Here is a 20,443-nt window from a genome sequence, read left to right as displayed (position 1 = left end):
TTGTTCCTTTTCATTTTGTATAGCCTCGTTTGATGTTATCATACACACATTTAAGTAAAGAGCCAAAGCCAGGATGACCATTATGGGGTGATAGGAGAGAAGAAGGGTGGTCCATTGCAGTAAGGAGAACCTGAAATGGAAGTAGAGGATTAATAGAGGCACAGAGAGGGGTGGGGAAAGACTGTGGGGAGTAGGGAGAGGGGTGGGGAGGGACTGTAGGGAGAGGGGTGGGGAGTAGGGAGAGGGGTGGGGAGGGACTGTAGGGAGAGGGGTGGGGAGTAGGGAGAGGGGTGGGGAGGGACTGTAGGGAGAGGGGTGGGGAGTAGGGAGAGGGGTGGGGAGTAGGGAGAGGGGTGGGGTGGGGTGTGTTGGGGTACTGTGAATTGAAATGCAGCGTGGGGAGTGAGGCTGATTATTCTGTTTGGGGAGTTAATTGAAGGAAGGTGAAGCAGACAGTGCCTCATCTCCCGGCCTCTTCCAATCTCAATCACTGATTATTGTTAAATAGGAGCCGCTTAATGAGTGCATTTGATGAATTGTTGCATTTCTGTAAGGGGAAAGAGGGGCTATGAGGGGGAGATATGGGAGAGGAGGATGGGTGGGGGAGATAATATGGAGGGAGGTGGCTGTCATTCACCCATGATTGACTTCAACCTTTTGAGAGCAAAGAAAACCTGGCCGCTTCTCTGCAGTTTTTTAATCAATATTCATTGCTCCTTGAAATGTTCTAATTAAAAAGGTAGAAACAAATTAAACCATTGTATAGTGGAAAAATGCATAGCATTCCTCCTGAAACGTCATTTCTTTGCGTATTTCTTCAGAAATCTTTATTGAACCTGTTCATGTTTGGATTTAGCCATAGTAGCTTAAATTTTGTATTCTTAACGCACCTGAAATAACTCTAACGTAACTGACATTAAACCACTATATTGTGACTTATGCAGGGTTGGAAGGCACAGACTATTTCCCCAAATTGATAGTGCTTGTATTACCCAGAATGCCTCTTGTCTGCTCTGGTCGTTATCATTGTAATGGGATGCGCTTTTTTCATGGAATAATTATTTAATTAGGTGGCCTAATAAGCTTTTCAGTTGGCCAAGGTAGGCTTTTCAGGCCGTCACACTAATTGGCTGCAGCAGAACTTTCCATTCGCATGACAAAACACCAGTAGTGATCAAAGTGCAAATTCCAGGGATGGCAAATAAAGTCAAAAGTAATATGATTATTTGTGAGTGATTGCGAGACAGAAACCTTGTGCAAGGGTTTCCACAATCTTTTAAGATGTCTATCAATTCCATCAGGAAAATATGTGTGCAGTTTTAAATGGAAAGAATATATAATAACATCATATTTTTGTGAGCTTACAGAAACTCAGTTGTATAATAGGACCACACAGTAATTAACATGGGACGTGTCTTGTGTTTGATTTTCCAGGTGACGGCATCAGAGGTTCTGCCAGAAAGCATGTTCATACCAGTACCAGGCCCAGACAGAGATGCACAAAGCAGCACCCCACAGGCCACGGCTAACTCCAGCTCTGAAGATATCAAGAAACAAGCCGGTCAGTATAGCACCATGTATTTTCCTGTGCTTTAATTGTCCCTCCTTTCATTTATATGTGAAGAATAGCGATGGTACGGTTCTCCTTTTGGAAAATGTAATGAAAATGTAGGGGATCATGCCAAGGCTGTCATTGACAACAAAGGAAAAATAATGATTCCTGCATCTGCAGGAGTCTGAATTAGTTATTACTTCTGTGTGTTGCAACCTCCCCCTTCCTGGTGATTCTGAAATGATACATGCGTCAAGGACTCCTAAGGAGAGATAAGATGTCCTCTGTTGAAATTACATTTTCTTGCACAAAGACTCTGCTTATGTGGGAGCCTCTTTAATTCATTAATTTTCTTTCTCTTTATTTATTGACAGAACCTTTAGATGCTGAGCCTGAGAAAGGGGTCTCACTGCCTACAGAAATAGCTGAAGCTCGCAAGTCACCTCTGGAGGATCAGCAGTCTGGAAGGGAAGACACAGGATTCCTGTGTTGGAAGAAAGGCTGTAACCAGGTCTTCAAGTCCTCTAACTCCCTTCAGGTGCACTTCAACGAGGTTCACAACAAAAGGCCTCAGCTGCCTGTCTCGGACCGGCATGTCTACAAGTATCGCTGCAACCAGTGCAGCCTGGCCTTCAAGACGGTGGAGAAACTGCAGCTGCACTCGCAGTACCACGTCATCAGAGCAGCCACCATGTGCTGCCTCTGTCAACGCAGCTTCAGGACCCTGCAGGCCTTGAAGAAACATTTGGAGACCAGCCACCTAGAGTTGAGCGAGGCTGACATCCAACAGCTCTATGGAGGCTTACTGATGAACGGAGACCTTATGGTCATGGGAGATCCATCACTTGGAGAGGACCACGGAGGACTGGGAGAAGATGACAAAGAGGGAGAGGACAGTGACCAAGAGGAGAAGCAAAGCCCAACAGGTAGCGACTCTGGCTCATTGCTAGAAGATTTTGGATCAGAGCCCAAGCGTGCCCTGCCATTCAGGAAAGGTCCTAACTTTACCATGGAGAAGTTCCTGGACCCATCTCGTCCTTTCAAGTGCACAGTGTGCAAAGAGTCATTCACACAGAAGAACATTCTTCTGGTTCACTACAACTCTGTCTCACACCTGCACAAGGTCAAGCGGGCCCTACAGGAGTCCACTACTGGTCAACCAGAGCCCACCAGCAGCCCTGACAACAAACCATTCAAGTGCAGCACTTGCAACGTGGCTTACAGCCAGAGCTCTACTCTAGAGATCCACATGCGCTCTGTCCTCCACCAGACCAAGGCCCGAGCAGCCAAGCTTGAAGCAGCAGGAGGAAACACCAGCTCCAGCAGTGGTTCTGGATTAAGTGGCGGTGGATCCTCCATCAACACTTCAACTCCAAGCCCAAGCCCAGCTACTAACTCAACAACCAGCTCCAGCAACCACAGCTCTTCTGGGGCTCAGACTACACAGACTATTCTTGGAGGCAACCACATGAGCCAGTCTCACAGCATTGAAAGCCTTGGGAACTCCTTGATGACTTGTCATCCGTCTGAAAACCATGAATCAAAAAAGAAGAAATTTGCAGACATGCTCTCTGCAAGGGGACAGCAGCACCAGCAGCAGCAGCAGCTTCAGCAGCAACAGCAACAGCAGTTGGCTCAGGCCCAAGCCCAAGCCCAGGCCCAGCTCCAACAAGAGCTCCAGCAACAAGCTGCCCTCATCCAGTCCCAGCTTTTCAACCCAGCACTTCTTCAGCACTTCCCCATGACAACTGATGCTCTTCACTCACTGCAGCAACAACAGCTGCTCTTCCCGTTCTACATCCCTGGAGCAGAATTCCAACTGAATCCAGAGATGAACCTCAACAGTTCTGCACTTGGCCTGTCAAGCTCCACTGCCAACTCTCTGTTGGAGGACCTGAAGAACTCTGCCCAGCAGGCTCAGGCTCAGAGCTGCCTGCAACAACAGCTGATGCACCACCACCTTCAGCAGCAGCACCAACAGCAGCAGGCCCAAGCCCATTCTCAGGCCCAGGGCCAGATGGCTTTGCTTCAGCAGAGTGCCAATCTACTTCACCAGGCTGAGAAAAAGCAGAAGGCCGCTGCCGCGCACAATGAGAAGCAAGAGAGAGAAAGGGAAATGCAAAGAGAAAAAGACTTAAGAGAGAAAATTGAGGAACATGTCACAAAAGACAGCTCTGACAACAAGTCAAACGAAAAAAAGGAAATGCAACAGACTGCAATGAACTCCAACCACGATCCTGGCTTTCCTCCACCAAGGATTGCTTCAGATGCTCGTGGAAATGCCACTAAAGCCCTTCTGGAGAACTTTGGGTTTGAGCTAGTGATTCAATACAATGAAAACAAGCAGAAAGCTCAGAAGAAGCCAGCAGGGCCTGGACCAGCTGGAACAAGCACTCCTGGTGGGATCACGAGAGTGGTGGACCCCATCGAGGGATTGGAGAAGCTGGAATGTGAGGCCTGTGGAAAACTATTTTCCAACATACTGATTCTGAAGAGTCATCAGGAGCATATCCACCAGGCCTTCTTCCCATTCCGCTCCCTGGAGAGATTTGCCAAGGAATACAGAGAGCAGTATGACAAACTGTATCCACTCAGACCACAGACACCAGAGGCTGCTCCTCCTACTCCTGCACCTCCTCCTCCTCCTCCTCCTCCACCTCCACCCCCTCCGCAGAGAGCCCCAACACCAAATATTCCTGTCTCTGCTCCCTCCATCACACCCCCAACTGTGTCGACCCCACAGCCTCCTGTTCAAATGGCTCAAATTCCCATGCAAATGGATATGCCCCTCTTCTCACCACTCATGATGCAGTCAATGTCTCTACAGTCTATGCCATCTCAAATGCAATCCCAGATGTCATCTGTGGAGTCACAGTCACTGGCTAATGATCTGGCCCAGCTTTACCAACAGCAACTTACACCAGCCATGCTACAGCAGCAGCAGAATAAGAGGCCCAGGACACGTATCACTGATGACCAGCTTAGGGTCCTTCGGCAGTACTTTGACATCAACAACTCCCCCAATGAGGAGCAGATTAAGGAGATGGCAGATAAGTCAGGGCTGCCCCAAAAAGTAATCAAACACTGGTTCCGCAACACCCTCTTCAAAGAGCGCCAGCGCAACAAAGACTCACCCTACAACTTCAACAACCCACCCATTACCACTATGGAGGATACCAAAATTGACTCTAAACCCCCTTCCCCTGAGCCTCAAAGACAGGAATGTTATGGGAGTAAAAGATCCTCAAGAACAAGGTTTACAGACTACCAATTGCGGGTGCTTCAGGACTTCTTTGATGCTAACGCCTACCCCAAAGATGATGAATTTGAACAGCTCTCCAACCTTCTGAGCCTCCCCACCCGTGTCATTGTGGTGTGGTTCCAAAATGCTCGTCAGAAGGCACGCAAGAATTATGAAAACCAGGGGGATGGAAGTAAAGATGGTGAACGAAGAGAACTGTCCAATGACCGTTACATTCGCACCACCAACCTGAACTACCAGTGCAAGAAATGCAGTCTGGTTTTCCAGCGCATATTTGACCTCATAAAGCACCAAAAGAAGCTGTGTTACAAAGATGAAGACGATGACGGGCAATACGACAGCCAAAACGAGGACTCTATGGATCTTTCTCATGAATACTACACCCCCTCTGGGTCCTCCTGTCACACCCCTATGCCTTCTTCCTCAAGCCTCTGCCCTCTCCCTCCCTCCACGTCAGCCTTTTCCCACCTCTCATCCTCTGAGAAGGAGGAAGCCTCACCAGCTAACACATCGAACTCTTATGATGAGAAGCCCAAACATTTGGCTGAAATGTCCTCAGATCCACGTGAGCATCAGACCACCATCAAACAGGAGACTGTGCATCAGCCCCAATCTGAGACTCAACATCAGAGAAGAGAAGCACGAGATGAGAAGCCACAAACAGCCCCAAAGACAAACAAGCATTCTTCTCCTTCCCTCTCTCAGCAGCAACGTGAGTGTGGTCCCTCAGCCTCTCAGACAAGCCAGGCTGAGAGAGCTTCTCAGAGCTCCCACATGGGCCTCAACCCTCACATGAGCTCTGCATCACAGCAACAGCTGGCACAGCAAATGATCCAATACCAGTGTGAGCAGTGCAAGCTTGGTTTCCCAACCTTTGAGCACTGGCAGGAGCACCAGCAACTCCACTTCCTCTCTGTACAAAACCAATTCATCCACCCTCAGTTCTTGGACCGCCCAATGGACATGCCCTTCATGTTGTTTGATCCAAGCAATCCCCTGTTGGCCAGTCAACTCCTCTCTGGGGCCATGCCACAGATCCCAAGCAGCTCTGCCACCTCTCCATCAACACCCACCTCCACCATGAACTCCCTGAAGAGGAAGTTGGAGGAGAAAGCAGGCACTAGCCCAGGAGAGAATGACAGCACCAACAGTGGGGAGGAGCCACAAAGAGACAAGCGCCTAAGGACTACCATCACACCTGAGCAGCTGGAGATCCTCTACCAGAAATACCTGTTGGACTCAAACCCCACTCGTAAAATGCTTGACCACATCGCTCATGAGGTGGGACTGAAGAAGAGGGTAGTGCAAGTTTGGTTCCAAAATACCAGAGCCAGGGAAAGGAAGGGTCAGTTTCGGGCTGTAGGGCCTGCTCAAGCTCACCGGCGATGCCCTTTTTGTCGTGCTCTCTTCAAGGCGAAAACTGCACTCGAGGCACATATCCGTTCCCGCCATTGGCATGAAGCCAAACGTGCCGGTTACAACTTAGCTCTCTCTGGCATGTTCACTGAGGAAGGGATGCAAATGAAGATGGATCCTCTGGATATATCCAGCTATTCTCAGCTTGCACCTTCTAACAATGATGGACAATGCTCCTCTCTGTCACCAGTGAGCAAAAACATGGACTTGTCTCCAAGGGCCCTTTTGAGCCCTTCATCCATTAAAGTTGAAGGAGGAATGGAGGACTTTGAGAGTCCATCTATGTCCTCTGTCAACCTTAGCTTTGATCAGAACAAACTTGATAATGACGACTGTTCTTCAGTGAATACGGCCATCACAGATACCACCACTGGTGATGAGGCCAATGCTGACAATGACAGTGCTGATCAAAAGCATGGTCAAAATAGTGGTGATTATCTATCTAAGTCTGTGGGTACAGCCCCCTCCCTTGAAAATGACGACCAGATGTCCTCAGGGCTGGTGAGCCCTGCGACAAGCTATTATGCTAGAGACTATGAAAATGAGAATATAATTGACTACAGTGAGACCTCCAGTCTGGCTGATCCCTGCTCACCAAGCCCCGGAGCTTCCGGCAGCAGGAGCATCGACAGTGGAGACCGTCCTGGACAAAAGCGCTTCCGAACTCAGATGACTAACCTCCAGCTGAAGCTGCTCAAGTCCTGCTTCAATGACTACAGGACACCTACCATGCTGGAGTGTGAGGTACTTGGCAATGATATCGGACTTCCAAAGAGGGTGGTTCAGGTGTGGTTCCAGAATGCTCGCGCCAAGGAGAAAAAGGCCAAGCTCAGCATGGCTAAGCACTTCGGGATCAACCACACATCCTACGAGGGGCCGAAGACGGAGTGCTCTTTGTGCGGTGTCAAGTACAGTGCCCGTCTCTCCGTGCGAGATCACATCTTCTCTGCGCAACACATCAACAAGGTAAAGGACACCATTGGGAGCCAACTGGACAAGGAGAAGGAGTACTTTGACCCAGCCACTGTCCGTCAGCTAATGGCCCAGCAGGAGATGGATCGCATCAAGAAAGCCAATGAGGTCCTGGGACTGGCACAGCAGCAAGCCATGCAGCAGCAGGGGATCTTTGATAGCCCCGCCCTGCAGGCCCTGAACCTTCAGTCTGCCTATTCAAATCTGCAAGCGATGCCCCCTGGACTTCTGCCAGGTGTCGGAAGCACCTCCCTACCTGGCTTTAACTCATCAAACTCAGGTATGTCATCGCTCAGACGTCACTCTTTCATCAGAGTTGTCTTAAACCGATGAAGCACTCTTGGATCAAATGTAATATTTTGTCATATCCATAATTGAAAAGAAGTGATGTACCAGTATGGAGAGGGAAATGTAGGGTCTCATTCAAGTAAAACCACTGGGAAAACTAGTAAGCACTTTGGAATTAATAGGGCTCTGAATTTCGCCTACATGTTCCAGTATGTAGCGTTTCGACCTTCTTCAGATGAAATATCCTTGTCATCAATGAATCTGTCATCTGGAAATATTCACATTGGAATACATACATGTAATACAATGTAACAGTGTGAGGGCACCTTCCATTTTAATCTGGATTTGCCAGGCACCTGTAAACAGGTTATTTTTACATCACGTTGTATTTCATAATGAGTCATGCATTCTAGTAAAAGTTATTCATTTCATTCATTTGACAGTGTTGGCCTGCGTTATTGTAGAGACGCTGCTACAACAAACAAATACAATATAAAATCTGAATGAGCATCTTCAGACATCTGCTGTCAACTTTATGATCTACTTGACCTGTTACCACTCAGTTAGAGAACATTAAACAAAGTCATAAAATGAATACTAATAGCTCACTTCCTTCTCTAACCTCTTTGACCTTGGGAACATTAGTAGTACTTGACATTATTATCAATTAAATTACATGTTTTGATTTCCTAAGTTTGTTTAAAGGTCAGTGTCATACTTTATGTAAAGAAACCATTTGCACATGTTTGAAGTAGTAGATACTGGAGTTCTTATTATGTTAAGATGTATCTAAATCCTCAGTTTGTCTGTTGTTTTCTTTATTATTGCCCAGCTACTTCTTGATTGATTAACTCTAGTAAATATTGTGATTGAGACCTCTTCTCATGGGCCTTCCTGGAAAGGCTGAATTTCTGATTGGCTAACGTTGAATCAGCAAATGCTATCAAATGAATGACCTCTGGTGAAAAACATTTATCTTCAATAAAGTGCTCAGTTATTAATGCACTGAGCTCCAATAATTAGGGCGTACAGTAGCTCTCTGGAACACCTTAGAAAAACACATACATGCATCTATGAATAACTAATGTCTTGAATCCCCCTCTAACTCTGAATTCTCCTATTTCTCTGTTTCATCTCCTCTAGCTTTAACTCCTCCCAAACCTCCAAACCTCCTGAACATGCCTGGTGCCAGTGTTCCTTCACCCAGCCTCCCTACATCTGGATTACCCAACAAACCTCCCTCTTCCTCCTCATTGGCATCACCCAGCCCAGCACAGGCCAACACTTCTGTCGCCCACTCCAGCCCTACTTCCACCTCCACCACCACAACAACCCAGTCAGGCTCCCGGCCTGAACACCCCAAAGAGCGTAATGCTGAGAGGTCAAGAGAGAAGGAGAAGCCCCACCACAAGGAGAAGACAGAGAAGCCCTCAACGCCATCCTCCACTGGAGGCACCCCAGCCACATCCACCTCTGCTGCCAGCGCCAAGAAAGAAAAACAAGACGCAGCTGTGCCCGCCACCTCCATGCCCACACCGGGTATGGAGTATGTGGTAGACCCTGCCCAGCTCCAGGCCCTGCAGGCTGCCTTGGCATCAGACCCTACAGCTCTACTGACTAGTCAGTTCCTGCCCTACTTCATGCCTGGATTTTCCCCTTATTACGCCCCGCAAATACCTGGAGCTCTCCAAGGCGGCTATCTGCAGCCAATGTACGGCATGGAAAGCATGTTCCCCTACAACCCAACATTGTCCCAAGCGCTGATGGGTCTGTCCCCAGGGTCCCTGCTTCAGCACTACCAGCAATATCAGCAGAGCCTGCAGGAGGCACTACAGCAGCAGCAGCAGCAGCTTCAGCAGATCCAGCAACCCAAAGCGAGCCAAACTCCAGTTCTCCTTCAACCCTTGGGGGACCGCAAAGAATCTGCCAAAGATCCAGCGAAAACAGAGGAGCAGAAAGGCAACCCCCACCGAGAGTCCTCTTCCTCCTCCTCCTCTTCTCACAATAACCTACCCTCCAAGCAGAATGAGATGGATGGCAAAGTCGCAGACCCCCTTCTAGACCAGTACATCGTCCCCAAGGTGCAGTACAGGCTGGCGTGTCGCAAATGTCAAGCAGTCTTCAGCAAGGAAGAAGCGGCCATCAATCACCTGAAGTCTATCTGCTTTTTCGGTCAGTCTGTGGCAAACCTGCAAGAGGTGTTGCTGCGTGTCCCCAGTGGCGCAGGTGCAGGGGTGGGCAGCCTCTATGACTGCCTGGCCTGCGACACCACATTGGATGGGGACAAAGCGCTTAGTCAACACCTGGATTCGGCTTTGCACAAACACAGAACAATCAAGCGATCAGCCAGAAATGCCAAAGAGCACGCTACTAGTTTATTACCTCACTCTTCAGCCTGCTTCCCCGATCCTAACACCGCATCTACCTCGCAGTCTGCCACTCATCTCATCAGCACCCCCCCTCCCCCGCCAACGACATCAGCCACCATGCCGTCCTCCTCTGTCTCTACATCCTTGTGCTCCTCCTCTGCCACCCCACTCAACACCACAGCTGCCGGCAAACCCTGGCCCCAGGCCCCTTTCTCCAGAGCTTTAGCTGGGAAGCCCAATGCCACTCCTTCTTCTTCTTCTTTTCCTCCAGTATCCTCACATTCAACGGTTACCTCAAGTTCATTGAGCACCTCAGGAGTTCAGACCTCGATACCAACAGACGTCTTTACCGACGAGTCTGACTCTGACAGCAGTCAGAAGTCAGCAGACAGGCTGGGCAGGACGGCGGAGGTGCCGCAACAGCCCGGCTGTCTCAAAGACAGTAGTAGTTGTAGTAGTAATCTTGCTAGTGTAGGAACGGACTCCATCAGATTGTAAAAGAGCTTTCGATGATGGACAATATTTTAAAAACGCAAAAGACAAAAAAAAACACAAATGGGAAAAAACAAACAAAAAAGCAGCGATGTTAAAATACGTTTAAAAGTATACAAAACAATTTCAGAAAAAGATGTGTAAAGACTAACTGCAATTCCAAAGCTTGTAACCAAAAATTTAAATGTTAGTGGATTGTTTTCCCATATCAACATGCTGGTTTTCATTTCTTTCAACTGAAATATATACATATATATGTATAAGAATAGAAAAGATCACTGCAGTTAAGTTTTGGGTAATGATAGAGGAATGCTGTATAGCAATGGACTGCCTCAAAGTTGTTAAATGGCCCAAGAACCCTTTTGACAAAGTCAACAAGCTGTCCCTTGTTTGTGTAATTATTTCCACTTAATAGCACAGTCACAAAAAGCCAGTATGTACTGTATGGGAGAATAGTCTAACACTTTTCTGCTGTCAAAGCGTTCAAATACCAATGGCTTGCAAAAGTAAAAAGAATAATGTAATGTCTATTTTATTCTCAGGTCAACAGCTCACAGACGTTTTTCTGTTACAGAAATTCATTGTTTTACACCTTTTGTTCCGAACAGGAGAAACATTTGTGTTTTTTTCTCCAGAAATTGATTTTAACGACAGAAAGTTTTAAAATGAGTGAAAATATCATAAAGGCATAGCTTTCTGGGCATTTAAAAGGGTAACTGATCTGCTGATTTTAAACATTTGAAATACTCTTAAAGGGGTAATTTAGCAATCCCATTGTACCCAGACACGGAGAGCATTGCAGACATGTTGATGGGGGATAAAAAAGATTTTTTTGATAAAAAAAACTTTCTGTATTTATGATAGATATGAAAATTTTTGGTGTTAAGTAGATTGTTGCATTGGAAATGAATTTAAACAGTATGGTAGATTGAAAAAAAACTTTGTGTACATTTAGCTTTTGTATCGTCCAACTTTAAGGCGCTTCATTTGATGTTGTCTTGGTCATTCCGATAGACTAGATTATGGAGCAGTAACTTACCTGAACTTTATTTCTGTCTTATTCTCGGCTTCTTGGCTAACGTTCACCCAACTGCCACTCTCCCACTAGGCAGGATCCTCTCTTTCAAAGTGGTTTTTCTCTCTGTTTTGGTTGGTATGGTTCTAACCAAAAAAGAAAAAAAGATCTGGGGTGAAATGTTAAACAATATTTAATTTTATTTCTGTTACCTTTGTGCACTTAACTCTGTCTGACTCATAATTCTCACTTTACTTGTTCCTCTCTCTCCTCACTTTGTTTTTCTCCTCCCCTGCATCTGTAGATATGAAGATAGTTACTCCTCGTGCACTACGAAGCAGGCCTTTTGTTCTTCATGTAGTGTGGCTACAGTCTTTTTTCGGCTTTATTTTCATTTAGACTTTACGTTGTTGTTGTCATAGATGAAAATTAAAAAAGAATAATAATAATAATAATTCTCACGCTTTAAAACAAAAAGAAAATCCAAAGACTAAACACTTTCACCATTGGTGCATAAAGATGAGAAAAGAGGCTTCTTTATACTTGAGAATTTGTTGCTGTTTTTAGAGGAAAGAAAACAAAGTTTTAAAATAAAAGAGTACGCATCAGAGTTGCCGTTTTTGCTTCTTTGCAAGCAGATAGGTGGCTTTTTTACGTAAAATACCAAGAATACCAAAAACCAAAAAAGGGCCCTTGTCCTTGCATTGTGGAGTAGCACCGTTACAGAGCCATTGCAGTTTGTAAGATAGAGGTTATAAATCTTTGTTTGAACTTTTCTGTCACTCACAAAAGTACTTTTTTTTTAAAGAAAATGTATAAGGTCTGGTCTTCAAGGACATACGTTTTGCTGCTAATGTAGAATTTTGAAAAAAGAATACCTAGCTAGATGCATGCTCATTTTGCTTTTTGGCTAAGCTTTAACTAAAACAACAATAAACCATTTTCTTGCCTCTGCGACATCTTTTTTTTTTCTTCTTGCAAAAACGGAACTTTGAAGACTGTGAATATATGTTCCAAAGGACATTTTTGCCGATTTTCTTTTTGAACAGACCAATGTTTAAAGCCAATGATATATAACATTAGTATAGAGCAGTGCATTCCAAATATCACATCAAAGTAGTTTTTTTTCTTAAGCAAGGACTGATTTCATTTGAAAAAATTAGAATTATTATGATTTTTTCTCATTTCTAAGGTGACTGTAAGCTGTTGTGTGAAGTTAGCATTCTGTTTGCTGAACAAAATTACCTAGATCTGTCATTTGGTGTCTGGCATGGAAAGTTGATAAGAACCCCTCCTTCCAGTTAAGTTTGTTACTCACTTGATCAGCAAGTAATAGTGGTTACCAATACATGTATATAATACATCTGGTACAGACGCGTCTCCTAGGTTACATCATCATGCCTCTCAACTTACAAGTCTCAGAAGGAAATAAAGTCTGGAGTGCTGGCCCAACTTCCTGGGACATCCAGTTGTGACTTGGCCCAGGTGTCTGCAGAGCGTTAAGCCATTTTCACGCACCATGTTGATTACAGGTTTCTAAGGGACGTCTTCATTCCAAAGCGTTATAAGTCTGGAAAAAGCAGGAGTTTTTTTGAAGATGTCCCTTGTGTTCAGATACTGCAGTTAAGAGGTATGTCATGCCTTCATGTCCAAAGAGGTCACTCGCTCCATCTTATTGCAGTGGAAATGGATGTGCTTAATTATCCCCACTCTCTCATAGATGAAAAACGTTTATTTAATTCCTTTACACCAAAACCAAGGCATATTTAAATTTGTGAATAACTGGTTTTCGGCCACTAGTGTATAGCAAGTGTATTTGCCCTAATTGATACAAAGCTGCAATCTAGGAAGTGTGTTAAAAGTGTTACGTCTTGCAGAGCAATGTGATTTGGTGTTAATACTTCCTTACGCATGCTGTTGAAATTGGGTTGATTTGGTCTGCAAGCTTGCCACTCCTCTAATCATGTTCTCTAGAATATTGTTCATATGATTCTTTTTTGAGAATTCTAATGTTGTACAGTTTATTCTTGAATGCGTTTGCTTTATTTTGGTTTTCAGATGTCAGACATGTATTATTATTTTCTTATAACTATTTGTATGTTATTTTAGTTTCTGTATATTACTTTTCCTCATATAAATTAACACTAGCTTTACTTTCAATTGCTGAATTAAAAAAAAAAAACTTTATTCTATGACCTGGCCACTTTATGGTGTAATAATGTTCTTATATTTGTTTGTCTTTTTGACACTGTTTGATCTCTTATTTCCAAAGTGTAATCTTTGTTTTGGGCTCTTTCGTGGAAGACGGTCATGGTCTTCTTCACAACAGATTCAGCCAGCATGGACTGTGTGTGTGAGTTTGTATGTGTGTGAGTGAGTGTGTTTCATAAGAGCCAGCATCAGTTTTGAGTTTTTATACATTTTATTTTATACTGTACCTTTCTTTACGCACCAAAACGTACTGAACCGAAAGCTGGATTATGAATAAAGTGGTGAAGTTTTAGAAAATTTGAATTTTAAAGTTAACAAAAATCAAAAAGAGGAGAAAGACGATACCGAAGCACTGAGCAGTTTTTATTTTGATTGAATATATGAATGTGGCCAAAGCTTTATGCAGTTAAAAACAAAAATTTAAATTACAATTTGTGCCCCAGATAAGTGTATATTTTATTGTGGCACAAAACAATAGATAACTGAGATCCTTTGACTCACATTGGGATACTTGATTTTCATGGACAATTACAAAGAAATAAAAAGACAAGGTTTTGCTGTAGAGGTCATCTTTTGCCCACTGTGAAAATGAACATGTATACAGATATAGATATATTTAAAACAAGACATCAACTTTTTTGTTTGAAATGATAAAGAAGGAATGAAAAGAAGAAATGAACTCTGGGAAACTTTGGAGATCTTGCTGAGAGGACAGGGGAGGCTGTGGGCACACCAAAACTGGGCATGGGAGCCAAAGGCAGGCTCAAGGCGGCTTTAATATCACAACCATATTTGCTTACATCTCTGAGATGGGAATGGACTCTGGAACCAGTGGACATGTGACACAGAGAGGAAAGACATTAGATAAAGAAGCTGAACTATAGTGGCTCCAGCTGCTTCCTGGCTCTGTCTGTCTCTCTCTCTTCTCCAGCTCGGCCTCTGCTTCTGCTCTTTTACGGACATGTTTCCGCACTTCTGGACGGGATGGACAGAGATGCTCGCTTCATTTCTCCCGGTTCATGTTGTTGCTACCTGTTTCATTTCCTCCTGCTTGTCTCGCTGATGGACAAGTATAAGCTCTCCAGTCAGATGGCGGCTCGCCCCTCTCTCTGTTCATCACACCAACCAAAAAGAGAAATGAGCCAGAGAGAAAGGGGAAGGGTTTTCTAGGCTGTCATTCCTAAAGAGGCAGTTACACACAAAAAAAGCGAATCAACCAAAATTAACAACCAAACTAACAAACAACCAAACAAAACCATTTGCTCCAACTTCAAAGATGAACTGTTACTTGGAGCTCTCTCTGTTCCTTTTGTGACTCCTGGTGCCACAATGTTTTTTTAATGCATTTTCTTTTTCTTTTTGTTTCCTTGAATTATTCCTCCTCCGAGCCTCACAAGCATGGCTCCGTGGCTCCAGGCAGCCCACTGAGGGTAGAAAAAACAGCCTTGCAATGTACAAAAAAGAGCAAGTTAAACCAAAAATGTTGTTCTTGATGTCTTTTCTATACTGTAGTCTTGTTAGCTTTTTTGTTACTGTAATTATATGATGAAGATTTCCAAACTGTACCAAATGACATGGAAACTAACATACATAAAACCACATGGAACTTCAGACTTTTAAAGAAACTTTTGTCACAAAAACCTTGTTGTCCTAGTTAAGTTGATTGTAGATGGTAATTGAATATACTCCTTTGAAAATATTTCATCAAGTATGTTTCTTGCTCATTGTGATACATTAAAAAAGTATGAGCATAAAATGCATTACTTTGTGTGCCTCCTTGTGTGTTTTGTTTGAATCCAGTTGTATTGTATGAATGAAGACTGCAGGTGAAGAGTGCAAAAGTCAAGTGTCACATACAGAGAGAAAATGTTGAACACTGAATAGTAGTTTGTACATTTAGCTCAAATCGGAAAGCCTTTCCTGCCATGAATGATTTGTATACGTTGATACTACTATAGCTGCACTATAGCTGCACTCTCTGTACCAACCATGAACATTTGATCCTTTATGCTTTCTTCTGTATTTACAGTGTAGAGTTGAAATACAGTAACCTTACACAGCCATAGCTTAGCAGTATTCTCCATAATATCTATTATTGTCCAACCGTATCCTTCACATTTGTATCTTATTAAGGGTAATAATGATCTTAAAACATCATTTGCATGGTCATTGTTTTAATTAATGCGTAACAAGTGTGATCTTGTCAGATCCCTTTAGCCTCTTCTAAACCTTCCATGCCCTGAGATGTGTCATCCTTCATATTTAGATCCCTGGTAGGGATGCTCTCTGGACATGATTAATTAAAACATATTAAGGAACGAATGCAGGATCTCACTTAATTAGAAGTGGCTGTTTGTGACTAATTCAAGTTGATTAAGGCTGAGAAACTCCAAGTGAAGTATATTGTGAACAGCAGTACTTTTTAATTCCTTTTGACTGATGTTGGAACTCAAGTGCATTGTGTATTACTACTGGGCACTTATTGGAAAATGAAGTCATTGAGAAGCTTGGATTGTTAGTGCTTGTGTGTGCTGTTTGCAGCTCTCAGCCTTGAGAATGCGCTACATGTGCGCATTTGAATGGAGTATTTGCTAGCGTGAGTGTCTGTGTGTGTCATTGTTTTACATGTGTTTTGATGACTATTGGAATGAGGATGTGAGAATGAAAGGCAAATTAGCTTGTACCTGATCACATATGGCACAACGAGACCAGAGCCAGATCACATATGGCACAACGAGGCCAGAGCCATGTATTTAGAGAGTTGGGCCAATGTGGTTTCTGCATTATGATGCATTGACATGACACTACAATATTCTATGGCAGCCATGTTAGCTCCCCATTAACATTACATGGGGAATATTTAAACCATAAAATTAGAATTAGAATGCTACATTTCAATAGTAATTTGGTATGATCTCTATGATTTAAACAATGCTATGTAACTGAATGTCTAGAATTAGAACAATATTCAACATTGTAAAAGTTGGCCCAACTCTCTAAATATGTGACTCTAAAAGAGACCTTTCAAAGGGCTGCGGGGACAGGATGTTCTATGATTCCTAATGAGCAACCTGGAGGCCAAGAGACGACTCACTCTGGTCCAAGTAGACCTAGTAACTCCTGTAGCCAACCATAGGCCAGGAACCTGCTACCACATATAGCTCACAGAAACCATACATTTCCTAGCATTTGCCTCTTATTTGCTCACTATGGAATCAGCACTAAAACACTTTCAACAGGGATTGTTTACACCATGACATCAGATTTATGAATCTGACATTGATTTAGTGTTAGAGTAGGTATCATATTCAGTGTTATCCTGTGTAGTTTTTGGCATGCAGTAGGCTCCAAGCTGTTCCCTTACGTTATGCACAGGAGTCACAGAGGTTAGGGGGCCATTACGATTCACCCTACAATATTAACAGTAAAGGGCCTTTTGCATCAGTAACACATTTCCAATGCGTTCTTTGCATTTTTCTTGTCTTTGCAAGGTTTGCGTGCACAAACGTGACACGGTTCCACCATATTGGTTTGATTGTAATGCTGGAAGAAACCAAACTGAAATAACAAGGGAGGACCTTGATAGTGGGGCCCCCTCCTATCCAGCCCTAGTCAGGAACGGTGTGACACACGAGGGCATGCGCTCCCCTTTGGAAGTTTCCTTTAATGAAGGAGTACGTTATTATTGCCTTGTGACCTTTAGTGAGCTCCAGTCTGAGAAGATTTGATTGAATTGCTGTCTGTTTTACTATAAATAGGGGTGAAGAGGGTGGGCGGAGTCCTTGAGAACCTTACTGAATTCTTGAAAGTTTCAAAAGGATTTTCATTGAAATATGATTTGAACTTGAATTTAATATTATAAAAGAGAAGTGTAATGTGAACGTGTGTTTGTTCATACAACATGCATGCTGAATTAACTACGGTGCACGATGGGGTTCTAGGAGAGGGGGTAAAGGGTTCCTGAGAAGCCCCAGAGAGAGAGAGAGAGTTGGAGGCAGGGGCCATCCTGTCTAGAGCAAGGAGCCTGATTCATCGGCCATGCTGAGCCAATTAACACGCAAGGGTACATCCCGAATGAATTAAAAACACCCTAATCGGATCAGAGTGAAAAACCAGGCCGCTTCCTCCCCAGCCCTGGACCAGATGGCACCCACACTCACATGTAGCATTGTAACAGCCCAGGCCCAAGTCGCAAGAGTGTGAAATTGGGTTAGCGCCTGAGTCTAACACTGGCCATGGGCAAGGGGAGCTCCCAATCTCATACTCCCTTGGCCTGGAGGAACAGGCCCCACATTACAAAATATAGGGGCCCAATATTTAATTATCATCCCAACTGCCCCTCACATAGCCTGTCAGAAGGTCACAGTGAGTAGAGAGGGTCTGTATGTAGGCCTAGATCTGAGTGACAGCTCCACAGGATCCTGTCTGTCGCTCCTCTCTCTACCCCTGTCTGCCCTGTACATATCCCAGAAATGTCCCCTGATGTATCAGAGCTCACTCCCTCTCAGGCCCTACAGGCAGATTAGAGCTCTGCTGGATAGAATATCTGTCGCTCTGTATGACTGGATGGCTCTAGCTGGGTGGTAATGCCATGTAGAGGGTTGAGGCCTGGTCTCACTAATGTCTCTGTGGGGTTTCTTAAGCTCTTTAGGATCTGCTTTCAACATTTGCAGGGAATCAAGGGTACGAAGTTTGGACAACTGAAGCCAATGTGACTACAAAAGGCATGGTTGTACATAGCATGACTATGTAATCGCGGGCATTGTTTTAAATGAGAAACATGGCTCTTGTTTGGCTTGAAGTTGGCACCGGCCCTGGAGACCACAAAGGCAGAAAATGAGGAGCAGAAGCTGGAAGGGAAACCACGCTACCAAACATCTCAGCATGGCTTTCAACCCTACGCTGGGCTGTTCAGGGCAACCTGCTGCCAACCAACCCATCCAACCGTGGGGTTTCACCTCTGTCACATTAACACAAAGTCCTAAAGACTCCAAACCCACAACGAGATGCCATGAAACCACCCTACAAACACACACACACACACACAAACACACACACAAACACACACACACACACACACACACACACACACACACACACACACACACACACACACACACACACACACACACACACACACACACACACACACACACACACACACACACACACACACACACACACACACACACACACACACACACACACACACACACACAGTATTTAAAGTAAGGCAGTGTCACTGCTATCAAACCTTTTGAGGTTTTGGGAACATGTTACATGTGGAATTGCAGGTAAACTGTTCTGAACTGTATCGAAGGAACAAATTATAGTATGTCACCAGCAAAGACTGTGGACATACTGTATGCATTTGTGGCTCCACCAGTGAAATCCCTGGCTAAACAGGGCTGCTTTACACAGGAACAGGTTTCTCTGCTGTTGAGGGCTAACCTCTGACAGCCAGTCTGGGACAATAACAGGGTACAGCATGAGGCTAAGGATTCTTCTCATTGCCAGGCCTAAAAACCACAGGACTACCACATCCTACATCTACATCCTAGCCCAGTGAGCTCTCCCCCTTTTCTCCTCACCTCCCCTGGATCTCCATCCATGCAGTGCCACAATGTCTTCCTCCCCTATCAATGTCAAAGCCAAATTACGCCAGAGCCGCGAGGACAGGTCAAACTAATTCAATCTCATCTGTCAGGAGAAATGATGGGTGAGGGGGATCCGAGGGAAGGCAAATGTGATAAAACATTTAAAACGCAAAGACGGGTTCCTTTTTTAAATTGAACACAGCTGGGTGAGGCCTGGTTCCCACCTCCAGGGAATCTGATGGGATAGACGAGAATGTCAGAGGAAGGAAGACCTTATCAGGAGGCTCAGACTCTGCACATCACTGATAGCAGACCCATGTCATGTGACCTACAGACACACAGGTCTGTGGGAGGGGCTTTGAGGGTCAGTGCTGGCAGTCCTGACCTCTAACTGGACACTATTAATGGATCAAGTTATGCAGGATTTGTAAATGTACCAGACTAATACATGCCATTATTGGTGCAGTCAAAATTCTGTTCATCCTGTGTTTTATATCATATTGTACAACAGCTGATATAACTAACACTACAAAAGTGTAAAGAAAAATGTAATCACTGTTATTTTCTGATAGTTTCTCGTTGAAAAAATACAATCTACAAAGGACCTTCTAATCCGTAGATTTGCATGGGTGGGAGTTTCAGCTTTCCATGGTGACATCACCATGCGGTAAATTGGTTAATAGACCAATAACAAAGAAAGTTCCAAACCTCTCTGGCATTAAAAAGCTAGTTTTCAGTTTCCCCTCCCCACTCAGACCACTCCCAGACAGTCCTAGCAAAATTGTTGCTTGAGAAATGTTTTTTTTGCATAGACATTTACCCATATCAGTCTATTACCCCCCATCCTGTGCAGGACAAACTACTGGCCCTTAGCCCCCCACCAGCCTGGGAGCCATTGGGAAGGTGTGGAGTGTGCCTTGGCAGGCCCTGGGTCTTGCTGGAGTATTTCCCATCTCCTGGACACAGGATCAGGTGTCGCCTTTTTCACAGCACCTTCTGGTTCTGCTTAACAGGAAATGAGGTCCATCAGAAGAACTCTGACCAAACTGAGCCTGAATCAGGCCTGACAGGCAGAAATATTAGCCTGTGACTGCAGCCAATAATTGAGTGATAGGCTCACCCCTCAATCGTAATGAGGAGAATATGTGCTGGGAATGTGTTTGTCCTTCTCTTCTCCTTCTCCTGCCCTCTCCTCCCCTCTCTTCACCCTCTTTTCTCCTTTATCCAATAAATCATTTCAAAGTTCTTCCCTAGGTGTCATTTCTGTAA

The 20,443-nt window shown here is 44.5% G+C and overlaps 1 protein-coding gene across 4 annotated transcripts in view; it reads left to right on the top strand.

The window, feature by feature from the left end:
• The window catches only part of LOC109884729 (zinc finger homeobox protein 3), a 170,250-nt gene extending 154,913 nt beyond the window's left edge, over positions 1-15,337 (top strand). For all 4 annotated transcript variants that reach the window (XM_031811008.1, XM_031810992.1, XM_031810984.1 and 1 more), the window contains 3 exons: positions 1,435-1,561; positions 1,927-7,482; positions 8,634-15,337. In XM_031811008.1, coding sequence (XP_031666868.1) covers positions 1,435-1,561; positions 1,927-7,482; positions 8,634-10,357 — 7,407 coding nt within the window. In that variant the 3' untranslated portion in view covers positions 10,358-15,337. The remainder of the gene's footprint in view (positions 1-1,434; positions 1,562-1,926; positions 7,483-8,633) is intronic.
• The last annotated feature ends 5,106 nt before the right edge of the window (positions 15,338-20,443 follow it).

Source organism: Oncorhynchus kisutch, linkage group LG3 (genome assembly GCF_002021735.2).
Source record: "Oncorhynchus kisutch isolate 150728-3 linkage group LG3, Okis_V2, whole genome shotgun sequence".
Taxonomy (NCBI): domain Eukaryota; kingdom Metazoa; phylum Chordata; class Actinopteri; order Salmoniformes; family Salmonidae; genus Oncorhynchus; species Oncorhynchus kisutch.
This window is presented reverse-complemented; position numbering and strand designations above follow the sequence as displayed.